Genomic DNA, 23,675 nt, shown 5'->3' with positions numbered 1-23,675 from the left:
CCCTCACCCCCAACCCCACCTAGGAAAATGAAACTGAAGGTCGGAGATTATGTGACGAGCTATTCCATTACAACTGGTGAATGTGATGGTGTGAAATTACTCATCTTACGTAATGATAGATGGGTTTGCAATGAACGCGCCCCCGCTAAAACAGTAGAAGGAGGAATTTCACAGTGATGCTTGGAATCCATAAAATCCTGGCCGTGCTGAAGTGGGCCATTCGGCCCATCGAGTCCGCACCCACTCTCCGAAAGAACATCTTACCCAGACCCACCCCCCTGCCCTATCCCCTTAAACCCATGCATTTACCACGGCCAATCCATCCACCTTGCACATCTTTCGACACTAAGCATGGCTAAAACGCACTTCTTTGGAGTGTGGGAGGGAAACCCACGCAGACACGGGGAGAAGGTGTAAACTCCTTATACACACGCACACGCACGCACACACACACACACAATCACCCAAGGCCAGAATTGAACCTAGGCCCTTGGTTCTGCGAGGCCACAGTGCTAAGGCTGTATACGTTGATGCTACAACACTGAATTTCCAGGCCAACATGCTTTCCTTATCAAACTTCTATCCCCCCTCCCGCCCCCCTTTTCAAATGCAGTAATGTGCTGGTGTACTGTAGTGCAGTAGGCAATGATTTGACTTCACAAATCAGCAATGTCTATCCTTGCTTGCTCGACAAGGGAGACGATTTACTCCACAGTGTCCCCAGCAGAGATCGTTGCAAGCCAGAATCATTACATCTTGGGAATAGTGGGATGCATTCCCGTGAATATTAGCCTATTAATATTACTGGTTAGAAGGTGGCACACAATTGAATTCTCAGTTTGTGTTCCTGCCTTGCAAAGCTCTGCGAACCCTGGTTGTAAATTCACCCAATAGTTCACTTCTCCCTCTTCAGAATTTTCATCCAAAATGCTCACGAGTGGTTACTCGGTGCAGGGACCCAGCAGAATTTGAAGGAGAGTTTTGGGTGGACTTGAGCATTTTGGGTTTTTATTTTTTTTACGTCTATCCTGAACAAACTGGAAGCATTTAGAGAGTGTAGCAGTTTTGAAGAGGTATTAATATCTGTGGAAATTCTCAGAGCTAATTTCTACGGTATAACTAGAACCCGTAAATTCATCTCCTTTCCTGCGTCAGAATTCTAGAACAAATGAGACCCTGCAGTGTGACAAAAAATATTGCCCAGGCTTGTGTTTCGCTGGAAGTTGGAATTTGCTGGACTGTTCTGTTCCAGGCATGCTTTCGGGTTGAATGTTAACATTGGGGAAGGCAGCTGAACAATTCTTAGGCAATCATAGAATCTCTACAGTGCAAAAGGAGGCCTTTCGGCCCATCGAGTCTGCACTGACTCTTGCCCTATCCCCCGTAACCCCACTAATCCCCCTAACCGGCACACTTTTTGGGACGCGAAGGGACAATTTATCCTGGCCAATCCACCTGGCCTGCGCGTCTTTGGGATTGTGGGAGGAAACCGGAGCACCCAGAGAAAACCCACGCGGACACGGGGAGAACGTGCAGACTCCGCACTGACATGCACCCGAGGCTGGAATCGAACACGGGTCCCTGGCGCTGTGAGGCAGCAGTGCTAACCACTGTGCCACCCTCTTTCATCCAAACAGTGATAGGTGCTACCCTCGAAGCCCCCTCTGCATGCTAGAACAGGTTCCGGGAGTGCTACAGAACAGAAGCAAAATAACCTCCCAAACACAAGGGAATTTTATTCCAATACTATTTTTTCTTTAAATGACGGTAAGCACAAATATTCTGAACTCCACACTGTCACCAGCAAACTGCTGTTACGCGAGAGAAATAAAATTTGTATACATGACATTACAAGTTCATACTTTGAAGGAAATAAATACATAGAAGTATTTTTCTTTTCATTTCCAAATAAGCACAGCTCAGGGTGTATATATGTTGATTTTTTTTTTTAAAGGTTGATTTCATATACAGGGTGCAGTTCGGTTCTACTTCTGAGTGTTCACGACTCCTAGGTCTTCTCAATGGAAAGTGTTGGGGTTGGGTCGAATCATCATAGTAACTGACTTCAGGGAGTAAGCCCCCCCTCTGAACTCTGCCCAATACACTCCATCCTGATACTTGCTGCGATAGTGTCCACCACGGTACCACACACCATTGAGATTTGAATGTGCGCATGCGTTATACCACCATCCGCCTTTCTGATAGTGCGCGCAGTTACCTGCAGAAATAAAAACCCACGTTACTAATGTTTAAAGAGCTTCGGGATTCAAGTGTGGCATCAAAAAACGTTTGTTTTTCCAGCCCTGTAAGGAAACCGCGTGCGTTATTTAGTTTAAAGTTTATTCATTGTGTCACAAAGTAGGCTTACATTAACACTGTAAGAAGTCTCACAACACCAGGTTAAAGTCCAACAGGTTTATTTGGTAGCACGAGCTTTCGGAGAGCTGCCCCTTCATCAGGTGAGTGTCCTCACCTGATGAAGGGGCAGCGCTCTGAAAGCTCGTGCTACCAAATAAGCCTGTTGGACTTTAACCTGGTGTTGAGAGACGTCTTACTGTGCCCACCCAAGTCCAATGCCGGCATCTCCACATCATGGCTACATTAACCCTGCAATGAAGTTACTGTGAAAATCCCCTAGTCGCCACACTCCGACACCTGTTCAGGTACACTGAGGGAGAATTTAGCATGGCCAATGCACCTAACCCGCACATCTTTCGGACTGTGGGAGGAAATCGGAGCAGCCAGAGGAAATCCACGCAGACATTGGGAGAAGGTGCAAACTCCACACAGTGACCCAAGCCGGGAATCGAATCCGGGTCCCTGGCGCTGTGAGGCATAAGCGCTAACCACTGTGCTACCGTGCTGCCATTAAAACAATGGGTATAGCTGTACTATACCTCGTGGTAAGTGGTACTCAGGGGGCAGTGGCGTTGTGGTATTGCCATTGGACTATTAATCCAGAGACCCACAGTGGTGGTTCCAATCCCACCACGACAGAAACAAAGTGAACATACTCGGTGAAAGATTGAGCTGGGGGTGAATAAATACTAACTGGTTGCTGCATTTGGAACAATAATTGACAAGTGACACCATGGACTTTGAGGGCGGTTTTGCGCCAATTTGTCATCATTACCTGTGTATACGTCCCGGTCTCTGTCCAGTGTCGTAAACTGTTTGCCGTTGTGCCAGGTGAAGGAATCGCCAGCGTTTCCATGGTAACGTCCCACCCGCAGCTTGTAGTTGTCGGCCTCGGGCTCCAGCCGGAAGCTGGCGTATTCGGCGAACACCTTGCGCCCTTGCCAATCCTCCATGGTGACCAGCAGCTTGTAGTTTCCTTGGTTCGTCAACCAGTAGATGTTCTCCAGGCCGAGCCAGTACTCCCCGTCGATGTTTCCAAACCCTTGCTGTGGACAGAAGAACATTGGAAAAACGTGAAGCTTAATCGACATGGACTCAGCACACCGCTTGCTCACGCTTTTCATTTGAACATGGGGAAAAGCTGAAAACAAAAATCAAAAGAATGACGAGGGAAAGACCTTGTTAATTCTACCACAAGGGTGGTCAGTTATCAGTCCCTGATGCCCTGAAGCCATTGCAGTCATGTTTTCCATGATTATTGCTCAGGCCTGTGAGTTTTATATTCACATTTAATATGTTTTATAACTCTGTCCGTAGGGTTCTGACTGCCAATTAATTTTTTTCATATTTATATGCCTTTGGTCACCGTGATTGTGCGTTAACGCTTTCCTGACTGTAATAATGCAAGATCTTGTATTTTCTAAATACTTTAATAAGGCAAGATGAAATTAAATATTATCCTTCCCAAACCTCCGGAGTGATATGTAAAATAGGTGCATCATAGAATCATAAAATCCTACAGTGCAGAAGGGGGCCATTCAGCCCATCGAGTCTGCACTGACTCTCCGAAGAGCATCTTACCCAGGCATACCCACATGTTTATCATGGCCAATCCCTCAAACCTACATATCTTTGGACACAAAGGGTCAATTTAGCATGGCCACTCCACCTATCCTGCACATCTTTGGACATTAAGGGACAATTTAGCATGGCGACTCTACCTAACCTGCACATCTTTGGACACTAAGGGACAAATTAGCATGGCCAAACTCCCAAACCTACACATCTTTGGATGCTAAGGGGCAATTTAGCATGGCCACTCCACTTAACCTACTCATCTTTGGACAGTAAGGGGCAATTTAGCATGGCCACTGCACCTAACCTGCACATCTTTGGACACTAAGGGGCAATTTAGCATGGCCAGTCCACCTAACATGCACATCTTTGGACAGTAAGGGGCAATTTAGCATGGCCACTCCACCTAATCTACTCATTTTTGGACAGTAAGGGGCAATTTAGCATGGTTAATCCACCTAATCTCCACATCTTTGTACTGTGGGAGGAAACCGGAGCACCTGGAGGAAACCCATACAGACACGGGGAGAATGTGCAAACTCCACACAGTCTCCCAAAGCCAGAATTGAACCCGAGTCCCTGGCACTGTGAAACAGCAGTGCGAACCACTGTGCCACTCTTAATCTGTGTGTCGGCTGTGTCTCCGTTGAAAACACTTGCGCCTCATAGAAACTAGAAGCCATTTGGCCCTTCGAGCCTGCTCCGCCATTCATTTTAATCATGGCTGATCACGTGCTGTGTTCTTTATCTGCGATACCTTTCAGATGAGATATTAAACTGCCTGCTCTGATGGGTCTAAAGAGGTCCCACAGCACTAGACGAACAGAGGAGTTACCTCCACAGTCCTGGCCAATATTTATCCCCCCCCAATCTACATCACAAAAAGAACCAGATGATCTAGTCGTTACCACACTGCAGTTTGTGGGACTCCGCTGTGTGCTAAATTAGCATCCGCGTTTCCGACATTACGTCAACCCTTCAAATGTACTTTATTGCTAGATAAATTCAAGACTTTTTGTCATGAATCATTTAGTGTGGTAAGGCAATGTTGGATTTGTTAAATCTGGTTGGCATGTGTTAAGAAGGAACTGTGTAGACCAGTCCAAGGTTACCACAGGCAAGGCAAAGCCAGGATAATCACCTAAAGGTGAAAGGACTAAAAACAATAAGTTGGGCAAGAAGTTTTTTGCTGTTATCAGTTCCAAGAGCAATCATCATTTGAACAGGTCTTTTGATTACAGGAGTAGCGACAGAAGTGTGGATTTATTTGTCTGTGCTGTCTCTCCGCTTCTCTGATAATTGCTGTACAGAAGCCAATGTACGGTAAATAAAAAGCTGCTAGCTGGTGGGGGTGGTAGAGTAGTGTTATTGTCACTGGACTAGTAATCCAGAGACCCAAGGATCCGGGTTCAAATCCCACCACAGCAGATGGTGAAATTTGAATGCAAACCGGCCGGGTTTGAGGTGGTGTTTATGATGTTGGCTTCAAAAGCCGCAGTCAGAAATCAAGGCATCTGTTGGGTTTCTGAATTCCACAAACTCCAGTTTCCCTGGGCACGATCTTACCGCCCGTTCGCGCCACGCTCCCGCTGCAGCGAAGACGGACAATATGGCAGCCAGCCCAAATCTCAGTTCACGGCAGTGAGATGGGAAAATCCCACCGGTGTGAATGGTCTAGAAAATTCCGGCCCATTTCTACACCGAACACGATGCAAAAGCTATTTGATCCTATGGCATAGTGGCACAGTGGTTCACATTGCTGCCTTACAGCGCCAGGGACCTGGGTTCAATTCCGGCCTCGGGTGACTGACTGTGTGGAGTTTGCACATTCTCCCCAGGTCTGTATGGGTTTCCTCCGGGTGCTCCGGTTTCCTCCCACAGTACAAAGATGTGCGTGTTAAGTGGGTTAGCCATAGTAAATGCAGGGGGTTGGGAGGGCCTGGGTGGGATGATCTTTCGGAGAGTCAGTGCAGCCTCGATGAGCTGAATGGCCTCTGGCTGCTCTGTAGGGATACGATGGAGAATCCAAAGAGCTGCTGATGGTCTAATCTGCTCTAAAGCTGCTAATCCCCCTGACACTAAGGGACAATTTAGCTCGGCCAATCAACCTAACCCACACATCTTTGGACTGTGGGAGGAAACCGGAGCACCCGGAGGAAACCCACGCAGACACGGGGAGAACGTGCAGACTCCACACACACAGTAAACCAAGGCTGGAATTGAACCTGGGTCCCTGGCGCTGTGAGGCAGCGGTGCGAACCACTGTGTCATTGTGCCGCCCTTACATAGCAGGTTCAATGATCTTGACCAGTTTCCATTCTGTATGCCATGGAAACTGGCGGAATCATAAACAGGCCATTCAGCCCCATGGCTCTATGCTGGCGTTTATTGCTCTCACCCTACCTCAGCCTAACCTGTCAGCAGCATCTTCAATTTCCTTCATTAACCCCCACCCCACCCCACCCCGCTGCATGCCTTCTGAGCTTCCCTTTTAAGTGCGCCAGACCACTTTGTGATTGAAGTGTACCGCGCTGAGGTAAAATGATCACCTTGTAGGTCTCCCAGTTGCGGAAGAAATTCACTGATCCATCCTGCCGCCTTTGGATGACGGTCCAGCCGCCAGGGTCGTGTGTCTGGTCACACCAGACCTGCATGAGCCGGTTTGTATTCTCTGGCTTCAGCAGGTAGATGCCGGTGGCTTCATTTCCAGCCTCTGCTGCTTCTAAACAGTCTTTCCAGGGCCCTGCAGAGCACCAAGTGAAGAAATACAAATCACCTTATAAAACAAATGCAGGACATTGACCAATGTCTACACAGAGTACAATCCAATGGATTTCCTGCAGCCTGTTCACTGTAAGTCAACTACACGAGTGTTGTAAAATGTGATGCATATTTGTATTATTCTGCCGTTGAGTCTCATTGCTGTTCAGAGAACAGAGTCTGGGATCCTTGGACAAAGACAGAAAATGCTGGATAAACTCAGCAGGTCTGGCAGCATTTGTGGAGAGAGAGAGAGAAGCTTTGCCCAGAATGTCATGGCCATTCACACCAGTGGGCTTTTCCCAAACCGTTGCAGTGAATGGAGATTTGACTTCATGTCTTAAACTTCAGGGAATACAACGTACGCTGGTAAATCTCCGCTGCACTCCCTCCCAGGCCAATATATCCTTTTAAAGTTCCTCGGTCCAATGGAATAAAGATTCCCCATCCTCCGTCTCCCTCTCTCCCCCCTCCTCCGTCTCTTTCCCTCCCCCCCCCTCCGTCTCCCCCTCTCCCCCCTCCTCCGTCTCTTTCCCTCCTCCCCCTTCCATCTCTTTCCCTCCCACCCCCCCCCCTCCGTCTCTTCCTCTCGCCCCCTCCTCTGTCTCTTTCTCTTCCCCCCCCCCCCCTTCCGTCTCTTTCCCTCCCACCCCCTCCTCCTCCGTCTCTTTCTCTCTCCCTCCTCTCTCCTTGCTCTATCCTACCTCCTCTCGCTCCCTCCACACTCGCGCTCTCCCTCCTCACCTCCCTCACTGGTTCCCTTCTCTCCTCATCCCACTTGGAATGTGTTCAAGTTCATTCCGTTCTCAGTGAGCAGATATTAACAATGAACAGTTCCGTTGATGATGTAATGCGCTCGGTAGACAGTTGTCGTGGGGTTTTTAAAACTGCGGCCAGTTTCTGATGGCTTCAAACCTGTAGCTGATTTTCTTTTTAAAAAAGCCTTTGTGCGCCTGAAAGTCTCTCCCCACAACATTTATTAAAAAAAAAATAAAACACTTTATTGCCAATTAAAACCCAGCAAATTCAACAGTCCCATGCACCCAGCTGGGCCCACACAAACTAGCCAGGCAGCAAGCAGAGATGTGGCAAATGGAAAAGTGCGTGTTGATGCTGTAGACTGATCTTCTGAGAAAATGTCGCTTCACTCTGTAGCTTTTACCCTGGCAGTGCTTCATGCTGACTGGCGGAAAGATTCTAGTCCTCAGAGACACTGTACTTGCTTCTAAACTCTCCTTCATCACTCCCTTCACCCCCCCCCCCCCCTTCAGGTTGCCATCCTGTGTCTCCCCCCATCCCCCGATGGCAATGTCTGCATTGGTGCCTGGCGATGGATGTGGCTCATATCCTCAGGAGGGATCACGTCCTCAGGAGGGATGTCATCCTCCGAGGTGTCTTCAGGAGGTTAAAGTTTATTTATTGATGTCACAAGTAGGCTTACATTAACACCGCAATGAAGTTACTGTCAAAATTCCCGAGTGGCCACTCTCCGGCGCCTGTTCGGGTACACGGAAGGAGAACTTAGCATAGCCAATGCACCTAACCAACATGCCTTTCGGACTGTGGGAGGGAACCGGAGCACCCGGAGGAAACCCACGCAGACACGAGGAAAATGTGCAAACTCCACACAGACAGTGGCCCAAGCGGGGAATTGAACCCGGGTCCCTGGCACTGTCAGGAAGCAGTGCTAACCACACTGCTACCATGCCACCAGGAGTTTCTTCAGCAGCTTTGTGCTGATGATGAGGATCTAGTTGGAAGGGACAAGAGTGAAGTTCAGCAATAGGAGGTTGTTTATTTATCAACAGGTGAAAGGTTTCACCGGGCTGCTCAAGGTTTTCAGCTTGGCTGATAGTGCAGTTGTTGGTGGTCGATGAAGGAGTACAATTGATAGCTCATCACCAGGCCAACTTAGCATCTTTGTTAGTCAATGACTTGGAAGCCTCACTGATTTCCTATGTATCATTCACTACCTGAATGATGGGCTGGTTTTCCCCAGCGTTGCTACTTTGCCTTGTTATCTGCCTGCATAAGGAAGGAGAGGGCAGAGCGTGGGGAGGCGATGGCCTGGTGGCATTAATGGCTAGACCATTAATCCAGACACTCGCCTAATAATCTGGGGACCCGGGTTCGAATCCCGCCACGGCAGATGGTGGAATTTGAATTCAATAAAAAATATCTGGAGTTAAGAATCTCCTGATGACCCTGAAACCATTGTCGGAAAAACCCATCTGGTTCACTAATGTCCTTTAGGGAAGGAAATGTGCCGTCCTGATCTGGTCTGGCCTACATGTGACTCCAGAGCCAGAGCAATGTGGTTGACTCTCTCCAAGGGCAACTAGGGATGGGCAATAAATGCTGAGTCATAGAGTCCCTCCAGTGCAGGAGGAGGCCAGTCGGTCCATCAAGCCTGCACTGACAATCCCACCCAGGCCCTATCCCTGTAACCCCACCTATTTACGCTACTAATTCCACTGATACGAAGGGGCAATTTAGCATGGTTAATCCACCGAACCCGCACATCTTTGGACTGTGGGAGGAAACCGGAGCACCCGGAGGAAACCTATGCAGACACGGGGAGAACGTGCAAACTCCACACACAGGCCGGAATTGAACCTCGGTCCCTGGCGCTGTGAGACAGTAGTGCTAACCACTGTGCTACCGTGCCGCCCATGGCCAGCCAGCGATGCCCATGTCCCACGAATGAATTTTTTAAAAATAATTTTTAAAAACGAAGAGGACTAATGTGGGGCCAAGAAGAGTAATAATGAGCGTGGCTCGTGATTGGTAGCAAGTGAAGTGATTTGGGGTGAAGACTGATCTGGCGGGAGAGGAGTGGGGAGAGGGACACCACAGGAAGATGGTATACTCCCCTTTCTGATCTTGTGCTATAATTAGATGTTCTGTGACATTGAACCCAGGTCTATGGAGTTGGAAATCTTGCTACTAACCTCTGCTATCTCCAGCTTACTGTTCTGTTGGACATCCTCTTGCCACTTCCTGAGAAGTGCATTTCCCTCCAGGAAGGCAACAGAATACTGAGAAGCTATCTTTATTTCCTCCTTTCTTCATTGCTATCTTTCCAGCAACAGCGAAGTGTTAGCAGAAGCCGAAAGAAGTTTCAAAATTAATTGATTGCAGCCTCCTTCAGAGAGATGCACTCACCCTTTAAATAATGGCCTGAGGTTCTGTGTGTAGGTGGCTGGGTGGGTGACCTCTTAACCATGCAATTAGCTAGCCAGTAGGCCAATCATGTTATAACTGTGCTCGCATGTTAGAAATCTGGACCTCAACTGCTTTCCGATTTCCAGGTACATGCCCAATTTGGGACCCCCTCGGACTCATAGGGTGGAATCTTCCCATACCACCCACCACGGGAATCGTAGCGGGCGGGGGCAGACCATGTAAAGATGCGTTGACCTCGGGTGGGATTTTCTGGTCTTGGGGTGAGCGTGGCCGGAAAATCCCGCCCATAGAGTCACAGAGACATACAGCGTGGAGACAGGCTGGTCCATTCTGAACAGGTTTCCTAAGCTTAACTAATCCCATTTGCCTGCGTTTGGCCCATATCCCTCTAAATCTTTCCCATCCATGTACCTGCCCAAATGTATTTTCAATGTAATTATAACTGCCTCTACCACCTCCTCTGGCAGCTCATTCCATACACGCACCACCCTCTGTATGAAAAAGTTACCCCTTTTAAATCTTTCCCCTCTCACCTTAAACTATGCCCTCTACTTTTGGACTCCCCTACCTATTGTGTTTCAAGTTAAAATTATATGTTGGGTAAACTCTGAGTGACTGGGATTACTGTACACTTACATTCTGGCCCCGTAAGTCTAGGAGATCGATGTACCATTCCTCAACAGCAGGTTAAGCACATTTACGCCTGTTTAAAGAACAGGAAGTTTGAGGGCTGTTGATGTTGCAGACGGCCCGGTCTCTCGACTTAACACAGGGAGTATCCTTTACCCCCACTGGACCAGTCTGCCGCGTCCTGATACTCTGTTTGAAACGTACAACTGACAGGCCTGGTTTTCCTTTGGGGAACTCGGAGCAGTGCGAGTGAAGTTTGTTTTGGCTTCCATTCTGGACTGGGAGCAGGCACCACTGGACAACAAGCCAAGAACAACCCTGACGTGTGTACCAAGTCATAGCCGGGGGATTGGTTCTTTCAGTAACGGTTGTGATATTGCAGCTTAAATAGTTGGATAGATTATTTGTTGGCAATTTACTGGTCAGTAAAGCATTGTAAATAAATGCATATATATCGATATATTTATTGAGAAAGACAAATCAGCATTGTTAACTGATTGAAAGTGTCTTCACCACGTCACTAATAAACAAGCAGTTCAGATTTGAGCACCTTTTTAAAGTTGCTCATTATTCTGCAGCTATGTGTTTTTAATTAAGCAATGGGCAATTTTAATCATTGGCAAACTGATCGGATCTAATGGTAATAATTAGTTTGAGAGCCACGTACAATGTATTAGAAGCTAACAGAATTTGCTTTTCAGCCAGCTGCTATATCCACCTTGTGGCAAAACATTTGATTTTATAAAGCGCTTTACTGGTGTCCTAATCTCTTGGTGGTAGCAAGGCAGTGCTAAAATCTTGCATTTTCATTGCATTCCAAGTAGCATTTTACTTTATCTCAAGACACATTGCGGCACAGGTGCTGTGTACAAACTGGCGCGCACAACGAGTGTGCCTCTCTATTCTGTGCCCAATGCAACATCGACCCATCTATGCTGTTCACAATCTAATACCCTCCATTCTGTTCCCAATGCAATATGTGCCTCTCTATGCTGTTCCCAATACAATGTGTGCTTCTTTATTCTGTTCCCAATGCAACGTGTGCCTCTCTATGCTGAGGGAGCGCACTGTTCTCACGGTCAATGTTATGAGCAATCAGCACACACCTCACTTCACTTGCCCTTGCTTTACCTGCGTATCACTTCAGTCATACTGGTAGGAAAAGAACTATGCGGATGGAAATCAGCAGAATGTGGCAACTCTGCGCAAGGGCAACGATCAATAAAATGTCTCGTGGGGCCGCATTCAAAAGCTTGATGGGCTGCATGTGGTCCCCAGACCACAGCTTGCCCACCCCTGCTGTAACAGGAATGTGTTGTCATATGGAAGGGTTGTAAGTTTCTCTCTGAAAATCTGTAAAATGTTATTAGCAAGTTTCCAACTGGTAATTTTATAGCCTTGTGTATATTGTGATTAATTAGTGTATTTCCTAAATTGGTGTCGCCGAATACACAGTGACAATAGACATGCACTACTTTTGTTCCACTTTTCGTCAAGTCATCTCAGTGGAGGAATGTTGATAAAGTATTTCAGCAAAAACTTGTTAGATTTCTTTTTCCTGCAAACACCTTGAGACTCGTAGTGACTGACGGCATAATTAGGGAACCCTGACACCGCTTTAATGAGATTGTCAATCAGTTATCGTATACGATTGGTCTCTGAGAGGGATGTTTGATATATATTCCAGGCATCTTAAATTTGGAGACCATTTTCTATTTACGTACAAGATAGATTATGGGCACAATCTTCCGGCTCTTTCATGCAGGCGGGATCTTCTGGTCCCGCAATGGCACACCCCTGCCGGGTGTGAGGTGGAATCAATGGGAAATCCCATTGACAGCGGCGGGACCAGAAGATCCCGCTGCCGGCCAATGGCGCACCACCTCCCGCTGCCGAGATTCACGTCGCAGGGAGGCCAGGGAATCTCGCTGACATTTTCTGCTGGGGTGTAACGTGGCGGACAAGATTGACCTATTGAATTTTAGCCATTGCACTGTGATAGCACACCCATCACTGAAACATGAAGGCCGTGGGTTCAGGTCCTACTCCACTATCCTCAGACATAGTCCAGGGTGACTGTTCAGTGTAGAACCAAAGGGAGTTGCTGCACTGTCAGAGATGCCATTTTCCAAGGTTTTTTTAAACCAAGGCCCTGCCTGCCCTCTGAAGTGAAATGTTAAAGATGCCGTGGGATTAACCAAAGGTGACCAGATGAGTTGCCTTGGCCAACATATATCCCCCAGCCAACACCAACAAAAACATCATCTAGTCTTCCACCTCGCTGCTGTTTATGGGACTTCAAAAGCATACTTCAACTTAAATACACCTCCGGTATGAATGTTGTTTGTTTCTTTTCAGTGGCTAAATGTTAAACGGGTAACTGGTGAAGGAAGTGATTCTGTTCAGCGGGCTGCGCTGTGCTTCAACTCGATCACTGAGCGCGTTCAAGATGAAATCGATAGATTTCTAGATACCAATGACATCAAGGGTTATGATATGGCGGGAATGTGGAATCGAGGATGGTCACATCAGATCAGTCATGAATTCATTGGCAGAACAGGCTTGATGGGCTGAATGGCCAACTATTGCTCCTATATCTTATGTTCTAATTGAACAGCACAATAGGCTTGATGGGCCAAATGGCCTAGTACTCCTATGTCCCATACTCTCTGTTATGTTTCTGCCCCAGTTATGAAAAATATACAAACTATTCTATTCTAGTAGAGCATTTCAGTTATATTTGGTTAAATACATTGACTCTCACCTTGTGTGCTACCTAGTAACATTAACCAGATTTGTGTGGTAAGATTAACTGCAACGTGGTTGAGCGAAGCAAAATGTAAGGATCCGAAAATTTCAAACGGGGGATGTTGTGTAAATTCTTGATTTTGACCATCTAGCAAACAGAGTTGGCGCCCGTTCTAGAACCTGTCTGTTGATTTGAATAAAATACAGACAGTGGAAATTCTGAACACGAGCTCTCTGCTCTCCAGCCCTGAATGAGTCAGGGAACGTGTGAGTAGAATGAGTCTTTCATTCCTGGCTGCTTATATTAAGGATAAAATCTCCAATAATTTTTGATAAATTGAGTCGATCACTCAGTATTCCCTCTTGGTCGACCCCTCAACTACCTCAGGAGTGTAATAGTGTGCAATATAAATAGTGTGCAATATAAATAGTGTGCAATATAAATAGTGTGCAATATAAATAGTGTGCAATATAAATAGTGTGCAATATAAATAGTGTGCAATATAAATAGTGTGCAAATAAAATGTGCAATCCCCAGCTTTGTCTTGAGCCTAAGCTGCAGCTGAAAATGCAACATCCTCCCAATGCCCGCCACCCCCTCCCGCTCCTCTGCCACTTCCTCTGCCACCCCCTCCCGCTCCTCTGCCACTTCCTCTGCCACCCCCTCCCGCTCCTCTGCCACCCCCTCCCGCTCCTCTGCCACCCCCTCCCGCTCCTCTGCCACCCCCTCCCGCTCCTCTGCCAACCCCTCCCGCTCCTCTGCCACCCCCTCCCGCTCCTCTGCCACCCCCTCCCGCTCCTCTGCCACCCCCTCCCGCTCCTCTGCCACCCCCTCCCGCTCCTCTGCCACCCCCTCCCGCTCCTCTGCCACCCCCTCCCGCTCCTCTGCCACCCCCTCCCGCTCCTCTGCCACCCCCTCCCGCTCCTCTGCCACCCCCTCCCGCTCCTCTGCCACCCCCTCCCGCTCCTCTGCCACCCCCTCCCGCTCCTCTGCCACCCCCTCCTCCCCCCTCTGCCACCCCCTCCTCCCCCCTCTGCCACCCCCTCCTCCCCCCTCTGCCACCCCCTCCTCCCCCCTCTGCCACCCCCTCCTCCCCCCTCTGCCACCCCCTCCTCCCCCCTCTGCCACCCCCTCCTCCCCCCTCTGCCACCCCCTCCTCCCCCCTCTGCCACCCCCTCCTCCCCCCTCTGCCACCCCCTCCTCCCCCCTCTGCCACCCCCTCCTTCCCCCTCTGCCACCCCCTCCTCCCCCCTCTGCCACCCCCTCCTCCCCCCTCTGCCACCCCCTCCTCCCCCCTCTGCCACCCCCTCCTCCCCCCTCTGCCACCCCCTCCTCCCCCCTCTGCCACCCCCTCCTCCCCCCTCTGCCACCCCCTCCTCCCCCCTCTGCCACCCCCTCCTCCCCCCTCTGCCACCCCCTCCTCCCCCCTCTGCCACCCCCTCCTCCACCCTCTGCCACCCCCTCCTCCACCCTCTGCCACCCCCTCCTCCACCCTCTGCCACCCCCTCCTCCCCCCTCTGCCACCCCCTCCTCCCCCCTCTGCCACCCCCTCCTCCCCCCTCTGCCACCCCCTCCTCCCCCCTCTGCCACCCCCTCCTCCCCCCTCTGCCACCCCCTCCTCCCCCCTCTGCCACCCCCTCCTCCCCCCTCTGCCACCCCCTCCTCCCCCCTCTGCCACCCCCTCCTCCCCCCTCTGCCACCCCCTCCTCCCCCCTCTGCCACCCCCTCCTCCCCCCTCTGCCACCCCCTCCTCCCCCCTCTGCCACCCCCTCCTCCCCCCTCTGCCACCCCCTCCTCCCCCCTCTGCCACCCCCTCCTCCCCCCTCTGCCACCCCCTCCTCCCCCTCTGCCACCCCCTCCTCCCCCCTCTGCCACCCCCTCCTCCCCCCTCTGCCACCCCCTCCTCCCCCCTCTGCCACCCCCTCCTCCCCCCTCTGCCACCCCCTCCTCCCCCCTCTGCCACCCCCTCCTCCCCCCTCTGCCACCCCCTCCTCCCCCCTCTGCCACCCCCTCCTCCCCCCTCTGCCACCCCCTCCTCCCCCTCTGCCACCCCCTCCTCCCCCCTCTGCCACCCCCTCCTCCCCCCTCTGCCACCCCCTCCTCCCCCCTCTGCCACCCCCTCCTCCCCCCTCTGCCACCCCCTCCTCCCCCCTCTGCCACCCCCTCCTCCCCCCTCGCCTGAGCCCCTCCCTCCCCCTCGCCTGAGCCCCTCCCTCCCCCTCGCCTGAGCCCCTCCCTCCCCCTCGCCTGAGCCCCTCCCTCCCCCTCGCCTGAGCCCCTCCCTCCCCCTCGCCTGAGCCCCTCCCTCCCCCTCGCCTGAGCCCCTCCCTCCCCCTCGCCTGAGCCCCTCCCTCCCCCTCGCCTGAGCCCCTCCCTCCCCCTCGCCTGAGCCCCTCCCTCCCCCTCGCCTGAGCCCCTCCCTCCCCCCTCGCCTGAGCCCCTCCCTCCCCCCTCGCCTGAGCCCCTCCCTCCCCCCTCGCCTGAGCCCCTCCCTCCCCCCTCGCCTGAGCCCCTCCCTCCCCCTCGCCTGAGCCCCTCCCTCCCCCTCGCCTGAGCCCCTCCCTCCCCCTCGCCTGAGCCCCTCCCTCCCCCCTCGCCTGAGCCCCTCCCTCCCCCCTCGCCTGAGCCCCTCCCTCCCCCCTCGCCTGAGCCCCTCCCTCCCCCCTCGCCTGAGCCCCTCCCTCCCCCCTCGCCTGAGCCCCTCCCTCCCCCCTCGCCTGAGCCCCTCCCTCCCCCCTCGCCTGAGCCCCTCCCTCCCCCCTCGCCTGAGCCCCTCCCTCCCCCCTCGCCTGAGCCCCTCCCTCCCCCCTCGCCTGAGCCCCACCCTCCCCCCTCGCCTGAGCCCCTCCCTCCCCCCTCGCCTGAGCCCCTCCCTCCCCCCTCGCCTGAGCCCCTCCCTCCCCCCTCGCCTGAGCCCCTCCCTCCCCCCTCGCCTGAGCCCCTCCCTCCCCCCTCGCCTGAGCCCCTCCCTCCCCCCTCGCCTGAGCCCCTCCCTCCCCCCTCGCCTGAGCCCCTCCCTCCCCCCTCGCCTGAGCCCCTCCCTCCCCCCTCGCCTGAGCCCCTCCCTCCCCCCTCGCCTGAGCCCCTCCCTCCCCCCTCGCCTGAGCCCCTCCCTCCCCCCTCGCCTGAGCCCCTCCCTCCCCCCTCGCCTGAGCCCCTCCCTCCCCCCTCGCCTGAGCCCCTCCCTCCCCCCTCGCCTGAGCCCCTCCCTCCCCCCTCGCCTGAGCCCCTCTCCCTCCCCCCTCGCCTGAGCCCCTCTCCCTCCCCCCCCCCCCCCACCCCCTCCTCCCCCACCCCCTCCTCCCCCTTTCAGATAAGACATCTTGAGAATCAAAGTCAGCCTTTCCACACTGAGTAGTTCACCAGCTGGAATCCGACCTCGCTGTTTTTCCCTTTTCAATAATGCGTGTTATTGGTTTATTCCTGATCCGGCTAAACCTGTGATACAATTAAATGTTTTCATACAAGACAGGATTGTCCGAACCCAAAACAAGATTCACTTATGATGATTAAGCGACCCTGGGTTTCAGAGGCTTGTGGTTAGAGTGCTATGTGCTTAATAGCTGTTCTCCAATTCACAGAAATTGGTTACATTCTTTTGAAATTACTGGGGACATGGTTTTCTTTAAGAAAATTAGAAAAAGTCCCTGAAGTATTTATATTGGATATCTGAGCCCATGATTCCATTGTGTGTTTTGGCAGTGTTTCTTGTTTCAATAGCCAAATGATAATATTCAAGTTAAGAGTGTAACTTATCTGCTTTAAGGGGTACTCATGTTAATACTCCTTAATGTGTCATAATACTGTACTTAACTATACTGTGAATGAGCTGTGGAACGCCTATTATTTTCTTCTGGCTTATGCTAGTTAAAGCCTTAAAACTAGAGGACCAAACTGCAGTACCATTACATTATTGTGAAGCCTGCTACTCCTTAGGAAGAAGAATTGTTCATCCACCTTTGATGAACATCGTCCTTGCATCTAAACACGGTTCCTCGTCATTCTTGTTGGACACTTAGTACAAACAGGCAAGCTGGCAATAGACTGTCCTCCAGAAACATTGCTGTCATTTTTTAAATTCATTCATGGGACATGGGTGTCGCTGGCTGGGCCAGCATTTATTGCCCATCCCTAGTTGCCCGAGGGCAGTTGAGAGTCAACCACATTGCTGTGGCTCTGGAGTCACATGTAGGCCAGACCAGGTAAGGACGGCAGATTTCCTTCCCTAAAGGACATTAGTGAATCAGATGGGTTTTTTCCAACAATCGACAATGGTTTCATGGTCATCAGTAGATTCTTAATCCCTGATTTCTTTTTATATTGAATTTGAATTCCACCCATCTGCCGTTGTGGGATTCGAACTCGGGTTTCCAGAACATTAGCTGAGTTTCTGGATTAATAGTCTAGCAATGATACCACTAGGCCATCACCTTCCCTACATATGGATTATGTCATGTGGATCACAGTTAGGTGCATTGGTCATGCTAAATTCTCTCTCTGTACCTGAACAGGAGCTGGAGTGTGGTGACTAAAGGGACTTTCACAGTCACTTCATTGCAGTGTTAATGTAAGCCTACGTGTGTCACTAATAAATAAACTTAAACTCAACATCCCATCAGGAAACCATGTAATCTACTGGGAGAGGTGAAACACAGACTGAAAAACCCAGTTCAGTCAGGAAAAGAAATTTGGAAGGAAACTTCCTTTCCAAACTGCTTATCACAATCTAAACTTGTCTGGGAGAATACTCTGGCCTTATGTTATTCTATGATGTAGTCTCTGAGGCAGCCAGGCCCAATTATTCTAATATTTCCCCAGGATCTACAGCTACCAGTACCGGCACCAGCCTTACATAAAAGAGAGGAAATCCAAATGGAACCTCTCAATTGTTAACCTGCAAAGTGTAAATGTTTGTGAAATTCTTAATTTTAAGTGCACAGCTAACCCAAACCCAAACTCATTGGAGGGTCGGAGGATGAGGGGAGACCTGATTGAGATTAAAAGCAAATTACTGTGGATGCTGGAATCTGAAACCAAAAGAGAAGATGCTGGAAAATTTCAGCAGGTCTGGCAGCATCTGTGAGGAGAGAAAAGAGCTGATGTTTCGAGTCCAGCTTTATGGTGGCACAGTGGTCAGCACTGCTGCCTCACAGCACCAGGGACCCGGGGTCAAATCCAGCCTCGGGTCACTGGCTGTGTGGAGTTTGCACATTCTCCCCGTGTCTGCGTGGGTTTCCTCCGGGTGCTCTGGTTTCCTCCCACAGTCCAAAAATGTGCGGATAAGGTTGATTGGCCAGGATAAATTGCCCCTTAATGTCAGGGGGATTAGGAGGGTAAAATATGTGGTGTTACAGGAATAGGACAGAACCTGGGTGGGATTGTTGTCGGTGCAGGCTCGATGGGCCAAATGGTCTCCTTCTGCACTGTAGATTCTATGATTCCAGAGATCCTTTGTCAAAGATTGAGGTTTTGATTGAGGTTTACAAGATTATGACAGGCTTGGATAGTCAGAGTCTTTTTCCCAGGGTTGAAGGGTCAATTACTCGGGCGTAGGTTGAAAGTGAGAGTGGGAAAGTTTAAAAGAGATGTAAGGGGCAAGTTTTTCACACAGATGGTGGCAAATGCGTGGAACGCGCTGCCGGAGAAGGTGGTGGAAGCAGATTCTATAATAGAGTTCAGGAGACATCTGAATAGATACATGACTAGGCAGGGAATAAAGAGATATGGACTATGTAGAGGCAAGAAAATATTAGATTAGAAGGCATCTGTGTTGGCACAGACTTGGTGGGCCGAAGGGTCTGTACTGTTCTTTGTTCAATATCATTAAACATGGCAGTAGGGAAGCGACATGCCTGGAAAATTTGATTGAGTCTATTCTTTGAAAGCAGAACTTAAAGCCAGAGCTTTCTGAGGCAGCAAGGAGCCCCGCTAGTTTAAAGTTTATTTATTAGTGTCTGGCACTGCGAGGCACCAGTGCCAACCACTCTGCCATCGTGCTGCCCTCTACCATTGAGCTAAGGCAGACCCCTGAGAGGCACGATGATCAAATACAGCTCACAGTGGGATTCAATTGTTGGATTAGTGATCATAGGGGGGGGCAGCGTGAGTCAGTCCCATAAAAGTACAATTGTGGTGATTGTCCCTTGAAGGGCAACACAGCGGAGTAAGGGTCACCTGACCTGGGTGACCAATCAGGACTGAGAGTGGGGAATCACCCCAGGGGAAGGAGTTCTACCAGGCAGTGGTGTTTTAGGATGAGCTGCAAACATGCTGCTGCTCTTGAAGATCACTAAATGAATCACTTTTTGTTCATGAATGAACATCATTACAAAGATGCCTCGACTACTTGGGGCAGTGAATGCCACTGAACATGAGAAGGTATTTACAGTAACCAAAATTTTAACAAGCATGGAACCAAATGCTCAGGGCAGAGTGTCACAGCAAAGAGTTACTTTGGAAGTGGAGCCACTTATTTTATGGGCAAATTTGGAAGGCAATTTGTATCCCAACAAGGTTTCATTATTGGAAATGCGATTAATCTGCTTTTGGCAGTGTTCACTAAGACACTTATGCCGGGCTTGGATAGTCAGAGTCTTTTTCCCAGGGTCGAAGGGTCGTAAGTTGAAAGTGAGAGGGGGAAAGTTTGAGAGGGGGAAAAATTGACAAGGGCCCTCTTGAGTGCCAAGAACTGTTGTACATTTCTCTAAACAGACAGAGAGGGCACCACTGCAACATCTCAATTCAGAGGATGGCACCTCCAACAATGCAGCACTCACTCAGTGGTGTCAGTGTCGGTCACAATTCTATGGATCTGCTTTTATAATGGGCCTGAAAATGTGACCTTCTGACACAGGAGAGTGAGTCCAGTGACCGCGTCCACAAGAGTAAGTTTCAGCTTATTTATTAGTGTCACAAGTAGGCTTACATTAACACTGCAATGAAGTTACTGTGAAAATCCCCTACATTTAATTCTGTCCATCAATGTGCTGCATGCACCCCTGAAGGATATGCAACACTCAAGGACTGAATCCTAAGACATGTAAATTCAAGAAAGAAAGACCTTGCTTTAGGTAAAGACCTCATTCCGAGGATGAAGGGGTTGACATACAAGGAGAGATTAAACAGTTTGGGCTTGTACTCGCTGGAGTTTAGAAGAACGAGAGGGGATCTGATCGAGGTATATAAAATTTTAAAAGGGATTGATAAAATAAATGTAGACCTCTTATGGGGCAATCTAGAACAAGAGGTCACAGGTTGAGAGGGGGTAGATTTAACACTGAGATGAGGAGGAACTACTTCTCGCAGAGGGTGGTGAATTTCGTGGAACTCGCTGCTCCATCGCGCGGTGGAGTCTGAATCGTTGAATGGTTTGAAGAAGGAGATGGATATATTTCTAATAAAAAAGAGGTAAGGGGATATGGGGAACAGAGGGATAGGTGGATTTGAGACCAGGGAGAGATCCTACCCGAGGTCAATGGACCTTCCCATTGTCCACCCCTCGCCTGCTCCAATCCCCGTGGCGGACAGGGAGGTAAAATTCCAGCCATTGTGTTTCCCAAAATACAATAATACTATGTTCATGAATCGCAGAAAGTCGGTATGTAGGTACAGCATGTAATAGAAAAGGCAAATGGGATGTTGACATTTATTGCAAAGGGACTGTAGTATAAAAGTTGAGAAGTATTCTTGCAATTGTATAGGGTGTTGGTGAGACCACATCTGGAGTATTGTGTCCAGTTTTGGTCTCCTTATTTAAGGAAGGTTGTGGTGGCATTGGAGGCAGTTCAGAGGAGGTTCATCAGATTGATTCCAGGGATGAAAGAGTTGACGTATGAGGAGAGAGATTAAACAGTTTGGGCTTATATGAGGGGAACAGGTGGGGAGGTGGTTTGGAGACCAGGGAGAGATCAGCCATGATCTGATTGAATGGCGGAGCAGGCTCAAAGGGCTGAATTTGCCTAATTCTGCTCCTAATTCCTATATTCCTTTGTCTTCGTAGGATCCCAAAGCAGTTTACAACCAATGGATTAATGTGAAGTGCAGTCACTATTGTTATGTGGGCAGAAGTGTAGTGTGTCGTTCATGCACATGTACAGGTGTGTGTCTATGCATGGATTTGTAGGAATTCACTGGATGGGCCATTTGCATAATGACATTTATTTACTATTTGATGTGTGCAACAAGAATGAGTGTGAGAAGTGGTGCTGAAATTTACAGCTTACTCCCCCAGAGCAGAAGAATTGTGTGGAAGTCACTCCCTGTGAAAGGAAATTGAAAGGCAAAGTGAGGATGGCCCAGCAATCTCTCATTTTTCTCTTCCAAAATTCATTTCATCTGGATTCCTGTTGATTACATCCCCACAGTCTGCAATGAGCTGTATAAATCATCATTTGTTCATTACAAGGACCTTTAATTCTCATAGTTTAAAAAGATCATCTTATATGGAGAATTCCAGAGAGCCCGGAATACTGCAAAGCAGGCTGAATATTTACCATGAACACCTGATTATAGAAGAAGGAACATTCTGGTATTTGGTGACTGAAGCTATTAAGTTCTGTCGCTGCTGTTAAAAAAAACATTTGATGGGTAAGTATAAAGGATCACTTGCTTTACACGGCAGAACAACCCTTACAAAGCATGTTATTCTGAAAGCCATCTGGTGCTATTGTAAGAGCGTGGATTTAAAAAGGGAAACTCCTGCATTGTTTTGAGGGAAGCGATTCATTTCTGTTTAGTCCAGGTAGACAGCTGACTTGAATTATGTTGCAGCAGGCTATTGCCGTCATGATTGATTCAGGGACAACACGGCATTTCCAGCTGTTGTTCAGGGCGCTTTGAAAACGTGTTGTGCAGCGACAGAAACCAAAGCACAGTAATGCGAGTGGAACTATTTCAAACAGCACCTAGTCCTTCGGCACTGGAAGTATTGAATGGACAGGCGTGCGTGCAATCATTGTTTGAACGATTGCTGCCACACCTCCACTACAACCCTGGAACAATGAACAGACCTTCGCTCGGAGCTTCTCATGATCAGAAGCACTTGCCCACACTGCAACATAGTCAATCAATAAAATAGATGCAATAAGAACCAACAATATAACTAAACTGCACAATATAATTCTGTAACATGAATAGCAAACCGAACTAGAAGTTGTTGTTAGCCAATTGGTCATAGAATCCTACAGTGCAGAAGGGGGCCATTCGGCCCATCGAGTTTGGGCCGACCACAATCCCACCCAGGCCCTATCCCCATGACCTCATGCATTTACCCTAGCTACCCCACCCAACACAAAGGGGCAATTTAGCATGGCCAATCCACCTAGCCCGACACAAAGGGGCAATTTAGCATGGCCAATCCACCTAACACCTAAGCACGTCTTTCGGATTGTGGGAGGAAACCGGGGCACCTGGAGGAAACCCATGCAGACATGGGGGTGAATGTGCAAACTCCACATGGACAGTGACCCAAGCTGGGAGTTGAACCCCGGGTCCCTGGCGCTGTGAGGCAGCAGTGCTAACCACTGTGCCACCATCCTGTGATCTGAATTCTCGATCAAGTGGTTTCTTTTGACAAATGCCAATGGAAAGTTCTCCTGTTCCCACGTGCAATAGAGCTATTTTAGTTTTGGCATTCGTGTTTTTTTTTAATGCTTACTTTAAAAAAAAATGTATTAAAATATTCATCTAACTTATTTTGTTTGGAGTTAATGGGTGAGTTATGATGCCATCAGTTTCGCACACCGCAGAAGTGGACTAAAAGCTCCTGGGTGCGATCTTACCAGCCATTCACGCCACGCTCCCGCTGCAGCAAGGTCAGAGAACTTGGCCCCCAGCGGGATGGGAAAATCCCACCGGCGTGAATGGTGATAAGATTCCAGCCCCTGTCTTGGAAGGTCACCCGTTGGTTCTCTTTGTGACAGGTCCATCCCCCAATTCTTTCAGCTTCTTAGTCTTTTCATTAAGCTCTCTCCATCTCGAGACTAAAAATAGGTCAATGTTCCACCCATTTTTATCCTTTTGAAAATCCTGGTCCTGCGTTTGGTCACTTCAGCTGAAGGAGGCACTTGTTTTTCTTCCATTTCCCTTTCTGCACCAGATCCAGGTTTTCTTTTCCTCCTTGTAAAGTGCTCTTTGATGTCATTGTGCGTGAGGGGCACTGTACGAAAGCCAGCAGCAGTTAGTATACAAGCATGTGCAAAACCAGGCAACTGTGCCAAAGGTATGAATCATTCCGTTCCAATGGCTAGGGAAGGTGAGGTTATTTCCAGTCCAGGACACGGTGTGACCATGACACATCATCTCTGCTGTCCATCTTCCAGTCCTGCATTTGAAAATCCATGTGGCCTGTAGTGATCAATTGTTCTGTGTTTGATTATGTGAGTCTGTTTAGTATTGATGCTCACTATGCTTGATTAGT

General features: G+C 49.7%; 2 protein-coding genes across 5 annotated transcripts in view; one reads left to right on the top strand and one right to left on the bottom strand.

Moving 5' to 3' along the window:
- Nucleotides 1-23,675, top strand: part of ralgps1 (Ral GEF with PH domain and SH3 binding motif 1) — a 758,896-nt gene that overhangs the window by 318,190 nt on the left and 417,031 nt on the right. The gene's annotated exons all lie outside the window — the stretch shown is intronic.
- angptl2b (angiopoietin-like 2b) overlaps nt 1,719-23,675 on the bottom strand; it is a 54,748-nt gene continuing 32,791 nt past the window's right edge. The window contains exons 3-5 of the mRNA XM_078226432.1: nt 6,483-6,676; nt 3,134-3,404; nt 1,719-2,218 (exon numbers count right to left, since the gene is read on the bottom strand). Coding sequence (XP_078082558.1) covers nt 2,019-2,218; nt 3,134-3,404; nt 6,483-6,676 — 665 coding nt within the window. The 3' untranslated portion in view covers nt 1,719-2,018. The remainder of the gene's footprint in view (nt 2,219-3,133; nt 3,405-6,482; nt 6,677-23,675) is intronic.

Source organism: Mustelus asterias, chromosome 13 (assembly GCF_964213995.1).
Source record: "Mustelus asterias chromosome 13, sMusAst1.hap1.1, whole genome shotgun sequence".
Classification (NCBI taxonomy): Eukaryota; Metazoa; Chordata; class Chondrichthyes; order Carcharhiniformes; family Triakidae; genus Mustelus; species Mustelus asterias.
The sequence above is the reverse complement of the archived record's forward strand: the minus strand, read 5'-3'. Positions and strand labels throughout refer to the sequence as shown.